The sequence below is a fragment of the Apium graveolens genome, chromosome 2, assembly GCF_009905375.1.
Source record: "Apium graveolens cultivar Ventura chromosome 2, ASM990537v1, whole genome shotgun sequence".
NCBI lineage: Eukaryota > Viridiplantae > Streptophyta > Magnoliopsida > Apiales > Apiaceae > Apium > Apium graveolens.
In genome coordinates this window covers 14,798,038-14,808,026 of record NC_133648.1, presented here as the reverse complement: position 1 = coordinate 14,808,026, position 9,989 = coordinate 14,798,038, and the positions used below count along the sequence as shown (strand labels likewise).

The window sequence follows — 9,989 nt, the reverse complement described above, 5'->3', positions numbered from 1 at the left end:
GGAACCCTTGATTGAACTACTTCAACTTTCAATTAATGATATTAATACGGGTGATCAGCCCGTACCGACCTCCATCCGGTCATTAAGGTACCTATGGCACAATTTCAGCCTTAAATTGGACTAGCCTCGCTAGTCTATTATATAACCAAACTAGTCCCACTAGTCTCTTACGTCTCAATCCAATCCATCAGGAATTCATTTGGAAAACCTTGTGTTGGAAAAGAAAGGTTTTACTAAGTTCATTTTAACATTACCAAGAATATGAAATCATTCAGACTATTTCAAGTCGAAACTCATTCTTAAGTTCAATTTCAAGAATTCAAAGAAAATGAATGAATCAAAGGTGAGAAAAGTTCAATGCTAAGTATCTTGATCAAATGATCACAAGGTATACAAGTTTGTGAATCAAAACAGTTCCAAGGATCATCATGGAATAAGGTAAACAAAGGAATGAAGGATCATTACGCAAGGGGGTTCATAAAGGTTCTTATAGGGTTTACAAGAATTCAAGGTATCAACAGGTGATCAGGATATGAATAAAAAGGTTACTATAAAGTTTTGAACAATAATCATATAAGTCATTACAAGAACAATAACATGGTTTCTCAAGAATCAATAACATGTTCACAAGGAACAATAACAGGGTTTCTGAAGAATCAATAACAGGTTAACAAGTGTTATAAAACATCAATACTTTATAAAAATTAGCAATATAACTATATGGCACGGGGTAGTGTGTGTCTTGCCTGAATATACTTATTTTGATGGATTGAGGTTAATAAAGTTTGTCTATTATGATGAAACCTAGACAAGGAAAATAGAACCTCCTCCTTTTTGCTTTCCTGCAAAATATATTATCTTGAGTGACACAAGTCTCAGAAAAGCGTGATGGTTCATATCTCGAGTGACACAATATGCTTCATATGTATGCTCACACTTTTTAGAACTGTATGTGATAAATATAATCAATTATATATTATATCATATCAAGTTCAATTCTGATGGCGCTTGTTACTTTGTGGAAGTGTGGGACAAGAAGATGGTTCATACGTAGTTCAGTTGGTGTTGGTATCATGTTCCTACCTTTTCACCATACAAAGTTGAAGGAACTTTTTTCCCATTGATTCTTGCTCATGGTGGAACTACCCAAACTGTCAAGACTGCTACCATAGTTTTGCAAAGTTTGACGCCTAATGCTCAAAGTGTATTCAAAGTTCTTGCAGAACATCAACTTGCCCATCCTGATGAAGAAGGTATATAAACTCTAAAGCTTATTTAACCCCTCCTATTAAATCATGTTGCTAATTTTTTTTTGGCAGGTTTTCCTGTCAATAATCTGTACTCAACCTGTCGAGAGCCGTTTTTGGTGAGTAGCCAGGTTACACTGAATTCTCATTTGACCGAATTCAAAGATCATGTGCTGGTGAAGTTCAGAAAAAATTCTGATGGTCAAGACTGCCTGTACATTCCTCTGACAAAAGAAGCACTTGAAAAGGTTATCGAGGTGATTAGCCAGTAGACAATATAAGCCGTGTGAATGACATCACTTTTGATTGTGAGATAATCACTAACAAATTTGGTTGTCTGTACTCGCTAGTTTCTACTCAGCTTATGATGGTAAGGTATTCACTGACAAGTTGGTTGTCTCTACTCAGCTTATGATGGTAAGTTATTCACTTGAGAACTCCAAATTTGTGTATTTTGGTCTCTGCACTCATACTTGGTACATGGTTGTTGAATTTAAACGTAAAGTTCTGGCCAATGATGGACAAGGGTTGTCTCGAGGATAAAGAAGTTCAGCCTTATAGTTTCAACTTCCAAACACTTATTTGTGTTTTATATATGGTTTCTTCTAATATCAATTTTTATGTGTTTGTATAAACATCTTTTCAAGAAATCTAATAAAGTAAAAGTTTTGGATTATCCGTAATTGTGGATGATTATGCTTCTCTGTGTTTAAAGAGGAGTAATTGCAGTTGGAATAGACAACTTGACTCAAAGAAAGATACTAAAATTTTGGTAGCTCTGTATTCCAACTTGTTTATAATGTCAATCCTTTTTTGATGTGCAAAGGCATTATTCTAAGCTGTGATAATATGTTAATATCCATTATGTTATTGAGAAATTTAACACCTATGAGTCATAGTTAAACAATGCAGCCTACACTGTTGTCCAGTAATTAGATTATGCAGTGAATATGAAATCAAATTCTCGAAACCTTTAAGTTAATTGCTTAGTAATTCTTGTTCAGTAAGTTTACCACTTACCTCTGACCAACATGTCTATTTTTTTTGCTAGAAAAAAGATTATATTAAACCAAGAAATTAAGATACAGAATAAAAGGACTATAATACAGTCAAATAATAAAAGGCAATAACAATCATTTATTTATTTAAACCTCATATTCAATAATCCTACCATCATTCTCTCGTACAAATTGTTCAGGTAAGCATCATTTAAAACCATAAAATTGCAACCTACACATTATGTAGTGATGATTAGAAGTTGGTATGCTAGAACTTTCTTGTATATATATTTATTAATCGCCAAATTCAATTTTGGTTGACATGTTTACTTAAACTTCATGGAAGTCCTTTCCCACAATTGGATTATGGAGTATGCTAAAAGTTTAATTTATCATGTACTGTTATATCAATTATCTACGTGCTTTCCTAATTTTCAAATAAGTGTAGAATGAATATAAACGAGCTAGTGGGTGGGATTTTAACTTAGAGAATGTGAAAGCTCAAGCTTTCTTGGTATAACAATTATTTATCTTCTGCTTGTTTTCTTATATATATATATGTATATAGGCTTTTGCTCAAATGAGAACTTCTTAAAATGAGAACTATGATAACTGGTGATTTTTGTAGTCAAATTTGGTGATTTTATAAAATTTAAAATTTTTGATTTGCACAATATTACCAATTTACCAAATTCAAAATTTTAACTTTTCAGAAAATCACCAATTTTAACTACATAAATCACCGGTTCTCACGGCCCTCATTTTAAGAAGTTCTCAATGGAGCGCAAGCCTATGTATATATATATAATGTTTTACGTTTTATTAGATCCCTGATGAGGACATTATACACACAAAGTAGGAGAAAGTTCAGGTGCCCATCCTGGGGCAAAAAGCAAAAACAAGACAAACAACTTCAATGTTAAAATCTTCTCTCAACTATATGTTTCCGCTGTATGTTGATACTCTATTGTTGTTTCCTTGGTGGCATATTAGAAGTCATGATTTTGAATCATTTTTCCTGAAAATGCTATGTTCCACGGGAACCATCATGTATGTTCTAATATATTATCTAATTTTGCTATATTATGATGTTCCCATATTATGAAAAATTCAAAATAAGTATTTATATGTTAGGTTTTGGTAATGATCTTCAGAATGCGTCACCTAGCTTTGACTATAAAAGGAGCACGAAGTTATCCAACGTATACTAAATTACTATATACAATTATTGTTTATGATGTGGATATTGATCTTCTTCCTTAATATGCCTTTTTTATTACTTTCTTATTAGTCTTTCAAGAAAATGAATGCTAGTTATCAGATCAAAAATCCTTCGAAACGGCCTTCTGCAAAAAAATTGGTAAAGCAAAGTAGCAATCTTTTTTAGACAAGATCTTTTAGCACGAAAAGTCTTGGAGGGGCTGAGGTGATCGTGTTCAACAACAACAAGGATGAGGTGATCATATTCAACAGCAGTAGAACTTAATTTTAAGAAATTACCTTGTAAAGAAGTACACGTGCTAGCTGAAAATACAAAATATTTATATTTTTTTAAAAAACTTTTTGCGACTGTTCTACGAAAACAGCCATAAAAGGAATATTATACGTCTGTTCTTTGACTTTATACGTCTGTTATGGGCAGATGCAAGAAAACTTTTGGCGTCTGTTAAAAGACCTGGGCGCAAAAGTTCATACTTTTTGCAGCTGTTTTATGTTTTATGTGTTTGTCAGAACCGACACAACAAAACTATACGCGACTGTTTCCTAACAGCCATATATACTCTCTAGCTCATACATGTCCTCCATACGCGTTTGTTGAGGGCAGACACAAATAACTTTTTTCAACAGACGCGAATGGTTGTTTTTTTTACTAGTGGAAAGAGATAAAGGTGGAAGCTGTTGAGTCTACATCAAAGGTCTGTGAAAGCAAGGGTAAAGGGCTGGTAGCTCAGAATGAAGATCAGTTGAGCCAAGATGACATGGATGATATGGATGAACATCTAACATTTTTATCCAGGAGATTTTCCAAGCTCAAATTTCAGAAGAATTTTGGAGCAGCCAAGCCAAATAGAAACATGATTGATAAGTCAAAATTCAAGTGTTTCAAATGTGGCTTGGCAGGTCATTTTGCTAGTGAGTGTAGAAAGTCTGATTCCATCAAAAAGAAGTTTGAGCCTGTTGATTATAAACAGAAATACTTTGAGTTGCTCAAACAAAAGGAAAGGGCTTTCATCACATAGTAGAATGACTGGGCTGTAGATGGATTGGATGAAGATGAAGAAACAAGCTATATCAATCTAGCCCTAATGGCCAAATCAGATGAAACAGAGACCAGTTCTTCAAGCAATCAGGTAATCACCACTAACCTAGAAAATTTATCTAAAGCTGAGTATAATGATGCAATAAATGACATGTTTACGGAATTATACCACCCGCGTGTTACAGTTAAGTCCCTCACTAAGGAAAATGATAAAATTAAAGAAAACAATTTTTTTTAATTGAGAGGAATAATGTGCTAGAGTCTAAATTTGTTGAATTTGAAAAATTGAAAATTGAGTGTAAAATTGCTAAGGATGAATTAACTAAGTCCTTGATAAAAGAAGAGATTTTAAGGAAACAGCTTGAGAGAGAACAGGAAGTAATTAAAGCATGGAAATTATCTAGAGATGTTAATGCTCATATTACTAAAGTTCAAGGCATATAATCTTTTTATGATGCAGCCTAGAAAAAGAGCAAAAAGAAGCTTGATTCCAATCTAGTTGAAGGACTCTTTACAAATGTGGACTCGACGGATGATGAAAATCATTCGTCGGTTAATCAAAAGGATTATTCCTCGAGAGACAAGGTGCCACATCTGTCGGCTGTGAGTAAACCAGTTAGCAAAGCTAAGTTAGTTAAATTGAATGAGAAATATGGATCAGTTTCTAAAAACTTTATTCAAGGAGAATCAAGTCAAGTTAGAGAAGAAAAGAAAGTTAATGTTGGTCATATGTCTATGAAGCAATTGAATGACAGACTGGAAAAGATTGAGGTCAAAACAGAAGCTAAAAGAAAAAACAATAATAAAAATGAAAATGTAGGGATTAACAAACATAACAACTACACACCTGATAAATATGCACGAAGAAAAAATTGTGTTAAGTGTGGTAGTGTTAATCACTTGTCTGTTAATTGCCAAATTGCTATGCCTACTCCCATGCCTGCATCTTCTTCTTTGTTCAACAAACACTACCACATAAATGGCCGACAACATCATCAAAAAAAATGTGAAAAATGCTAAAAAAATGTTGCCACAAAGCTTAAGGCAACACTACGGTCAATTTTGAGGGTGTTGGAAATTTGCATGTGGCCTTTGATATTTTGCCAACACATTTTACAGAACAATGCCAACACCAAAAATGCGTTGTTATAGACCTCTATGGCAACATTATAATGTCAACAGCAACATCTGAACCGGTGTTGGCTTTAAGTTTATGGCAACACTGGGTTTTTAAAGACAACATAAATTTGATGTTGCCTTAATTCTTATGGAAACACAGTCTCAGTCTATAGCAACACCAATTTTATTAACATTTCTTATCTTTTCTAGCACTTACCTTTGCTATAGCAACATCCTTTGATTTATTTTTGCCAAAATTATTGTAGGCCAAGGCAACATGTTTAGTAAAAAAAAATTGAATGGTTCTTGCCTAAATTATAACATCCCAATATAGTTCAAATCCAACAACAAAAACACAAAAACCGAATCCCCAGATGCAAGCCAAGGCAAAAATTACTTAGAAAACTTGAATACATTCTTTCGGTCATACAAGCACTACATAATCCCAATATCAATTCCAACATTCCGACTTGATTCTACTTAAATAAAATGAAGTACTTCATTTACAGCCTACGACCACAAGAACATTTTTAAAAAGTACCATATATGGTCTAATATCGTAAAAGGCATCATTATAACTACGATATGCAGGATCAAGGACTGGAATTGCTTGCTCTGATTGCATCACTTGGTGGCTGCTTTCTTGTTCCAGTTGCATCACTTGGTGGCTGCTCACTTGGTGGTTGTAGCTTGCTCAGCTCTTCAATATCAATCTGCAGCTCCAGATTCTTTTCCGCCAACTTGGACATCATTACCTTGATACTATCTCGAAGCTCTCGAACATTCTGATCCATTTTCTCTTCCATCTCCTGCTTAAGCTCATCCCTGATTTTTTCAGTCAAGCTTGCCAAGTACTGATCAGACGCACGTGTTGGGGAATTGAAATCTGCAAAAAAATAAATCAGAAATCAAAAGATTTTAGATATTTGCAAAGAAGAGAAAATGTAGGCCTTATACAATCAAGTTAACAGATAATGTCGGCCTTACACATATAAACCACCTAGGGCAATAAAGCAGTGATGGTTTCCTTAACCACAAGGATTCATGTGAACAATGAAAAATATAAGAAACAAGTTGAAAATAGAGTAATAAATACTTTCTCTCATTTTAAGACCCAAAAGTTGAGGTCAAGCATGTGACTCCTCCTTCGGAATACATCCTTGCTTATCAACTCTAAAAATGCATTCAAACACTAGTAGTAAGTTTTGCAGTTTCCAGTTGAAAAAGAACTAGTCAAGATTCATGCTTTACTAAATTTTTTCAAACTCTATGACCCCATATATAAAAAGTAAGGTCTTGTTCTAGTTTAATAGAAAAATGATGCCACAAAAATCACTATCTAGAGATTTCACATTAAAATTCTAGAAATTCAACTACACATCCCACACAAATCACACACACATACACATACACATACAAACACAAAGCATCAATAACACATACAAACCAGTTTTTTCTAACTTTCTGCAACACTTGTAAAGAAAGAAAAGTAACTTCTTTATCTATACTTTTTATTATTTCATTTTTTTACAATAAGGGTGTTTGAATTCTTTGTTTTTAATACCAAAAGAGAAAGAAAATTGAATAAATGAGAGAAGAAACAAAATGAAGAAAAGGGAAGAAAATACAGGTAAGATATAATGAACTAATAAAAAGAGAAAAATAAGAAGAGAAAAATAGAGGGTGGTGGTGTTTGTAAAGATCCGAGGAGTTGACTTATTAATAGGTTTGTATGCAGTTGTGAGAACCTGCGGTATCTTCACACATGCATGTTGTTTGTCTGTCTTTTAGCCTTAACCCTCCAAGTTAACAGATAACTGGTTTATTACAAGAAGTCCCCGCCGGCTACTTGATATTCCAAGCATTCAATTCTATGATATTAAAAATCCAAAACGTAACAGGTGAAAAGTTATTCATTTAATTATTGTTAGACTAATACTTAAATAGCCTTTTATATTGCTACATGGATTCCATAGCCTCCTGGCGGGCTGTCCTACACCAATGAATCACATTTTTCATATTCAGAGATCACAAAATCTTGTGTGCTAATTCATGTTGAACAAACAGAGGGAGAGAGATAGACAAACACACACACGCCCCTCCCCCCACATACAGAGAGAGAGAGAGCATATGAGACCAAAACCATTGCAAGCAAATAATTAAGGTTTAACTTCTGTATGATGTTGTATATGCAAGATATATTTACCAAATCATACCTTCAAAACCCGATCACATCCACCATTCTTAACACTCCAGTATCGAATCTCATCAAGGCTATCACAAGAGCATATGAGATCTCCATTGTTTGGATGAAAATAAAGCGACATCACAGGGGCAGAGTTCCTACAAAGTGTTTGTAGTGAATAATTTGGCAACCTTTTTTAGTCAGACTTCATTTATCTTCTAGTAAAACAAAAACATTAATTTAAAAAGTTAAATGATTAAACGAAATTCAAATACATACGTCTTTGTCATCAGTAAAGCAACACCAGAAGAAATCAGGATGAGGACGGCCGTCTGCATCCTTTATTGAATTAGTAAGGACTCCAGTTATCAGTACAGTGAATATGAGGCATGCTCAATCAGAATTTTCTAGCAGATCAGGATATAGTCACCTCTAAACTAACTATTTGTTTTTTTTTATAATATCAAGTATAATAATGCACATTTGTAGTTTGATGAAAGACTAATGATTTGATCTTCAAATTATCCAGAAGTGATATACTACATTTACTCACCTAGATGACTCTACAACACGATCGACAATGTAAATAAAAGGTGACATGCCTGGCTAACATATTGTATTAATAAGGATACGTAAATCTGAATTTACTATTTTGATGTCATTTCAGCTGGAAATCTAATTTGCAGCCCTGGGTGTAACAAGAACTTGTTATCTTGTAATACAAATTCATGTTGATTCAAAAAGACTTATTTAGAATTTGTAGCACGTACATCCAAAGCTCTAAGTTTATGTTTCAGACAGGAAAGCACATTTAATCCTCAAGATTATAACATGCTCCGAGTTTTAACAGAGGTTGTACGAATACCAGACTCATTTTGTAATCACACTAATTCTCTCTAGGTAGCCACCCCACCTTCTGAGAGATGGTACTCATCTAAGAAATACATTATTTAACTAAAAAGATAATGTTAACATAACCAAAAATAGCAAGAACAATTACTTTGAAAATGGATTCAAACAAGCATCAAAAAAAGGAACAAGCAAAAAGGAAGCACACAAACCTCAAGATTTCCTCTAGAGTAAGTCTCCCTCCATTTCTCTGCATCTCCGTAAGAACCGAACCACTACATTTATCCATCAAAATATTTAAACACCCCTCACTCTTAATCAATCCATGAAAAACACAAACAATGTATTAGGTTCCGAGTTGAGATTTGAGAGTAATTACCGAAAATGCTTTAGAATCAACAACAAAAATTAAATTGAATACATAAAAGCACAAGGGGGAAAGAGGACTATACAATGTCGGGATGCTCGTGAGGATCTCACTTGTAAATAAAAAGTGAAGGCCATTTCAAGACCCTACATTTCTTCAGCACACCCATCATTCCCACACACCGTAATCATCGCATTCCAAGACCCTTCATTTATCTACGACATTTCATCAAACAGTTCACGTGCATCACTCAAACACCCACATTTCCCATAACATTCCATAGCCCTATTGATCAAAAAAGCAGGAGGGGTTGTTGCAAATATAGTAAGATATGATTCTACTTTGCGAGCATCAATAATGGACCTGTTAGAAGCGCATAAAGAGAAGAGATGCTCGTAGAGATTGAAAGAAAATGGGGAAGGAGATGAGAAGAGAGATGAAACGGCTTTCGAGAGACCGCTTGAGGCTAAGATGGAGTAGATTTTGAGATGAAACGCTTGGACTATTTATAACCAATTTTATTAACGCCTAAATGATACACCCATCCGAAATTCAAACTGACCGCCTGCTTCGCTCTGCGGCGATCCTTTTATCGACGATGGCGATGTCAACCTCTCTGTTGTTTGGCTCTTCTTCTGTATGAGTGTATGTGTGTATAGTTGCAGATAAGGGCAGAAAGAGACGATCGCCGTTGAGGGATCTGCTAGAGTCAGAGAGATGGAGAGATGCAGTATTTTTTGTTTTTTGGTTTTATAATTGTTTTTTTATTTTATTTATTTTGTGTTGCATTTTAATTGACATATTGAACTGATCCGGCTTTTCAATTTTTCATTACCGGGGTTTTTTTCCCTAGGAGCGGGCTTTTTGTACCTCTCTTTTTAATTTTTTTTCATGTATTTAAGGCAACACTCATATAGGTTGTTGGCATAGTTGTACTAAGGTAACATCCATGACAATATTTTAA

At 34.2% G+C, this 9,989-nt stretch overlaps 1 protein-coding gene across 6 annotated transcripts; it reads right to left on the bottom strand.

Moving 5' to 3' along the window:
- Positions 1 to 5,982: 5,982 nt before the first annotated feature.
- LOC141707006 (transcriptional corepressor LEUNIG-like) lies at positions 5,983 to 9,781 on the bottom strand. Of its 6 annotated transcripts, none has more exons than XR_012568937.1 (5): positions 9,111 to 9,779; positions 8,871 to 8,971; positions 8,089 to 8,141; positions 7,841 to 7,967; positions 5,983 to 6,510 (listed from the first exon to the last, which is right to left on the bottom strand). XR_012568937.1 is itself a non-coding variant. In XM_074509956.1 (5 exons), exons 2-5 carry the CDS (start codon positions 8,945 to 8,947, stop codon positions 6,463 to 6,465), a joined length of 312 nt encoding a protein of 103 aa, XP_074366057.1. In that variant the 5' UTR covers positions 8,948 to 8,971; positions 9,111 to 9,779; the 3' UTR covers positions 5,983 to 6,462. The 6 variants fall into 6 exon arrangements, 2 of the variants coding, with proteins under 2 accessions (XP_074366057.1, XP_074366058.1); XR_012568936.1 differs by having other exon boundaries at positions 8,871 to 8,933; positions 9,111 to 9,776; XM_074509956.1 differs by having other exon boundaries at positions 8,089 to 8,148.
- Positions 9,782 to 9,989: the final 208 nt, after the last annotated feature.

Bases quoted from the DNA above. Each gene is read 5' to 3' on its own strand.
- LOC141707006 (XM_074509956.1), bottom strand. From the start codon at position 8,947: ATGGATAAATGTAGTGGTTCGGTTCTTACGGAGATGCAGAGAAATGGA. The intron at 8,149-8,870 runs GTTTGTGTGCTT...AATTCAATAAAG, and splicing joins ACTCTAGAGGAAATCTTGAG to GATGCAGACGGCCGTCCTCA. The intron at 7,968-8,088 runs GTATGTATTTGA...AACACTTTGTAG, and splicing joins GCTTTACTGATGACAAAGAC to GAACTCTGCCCCTGTGATGT.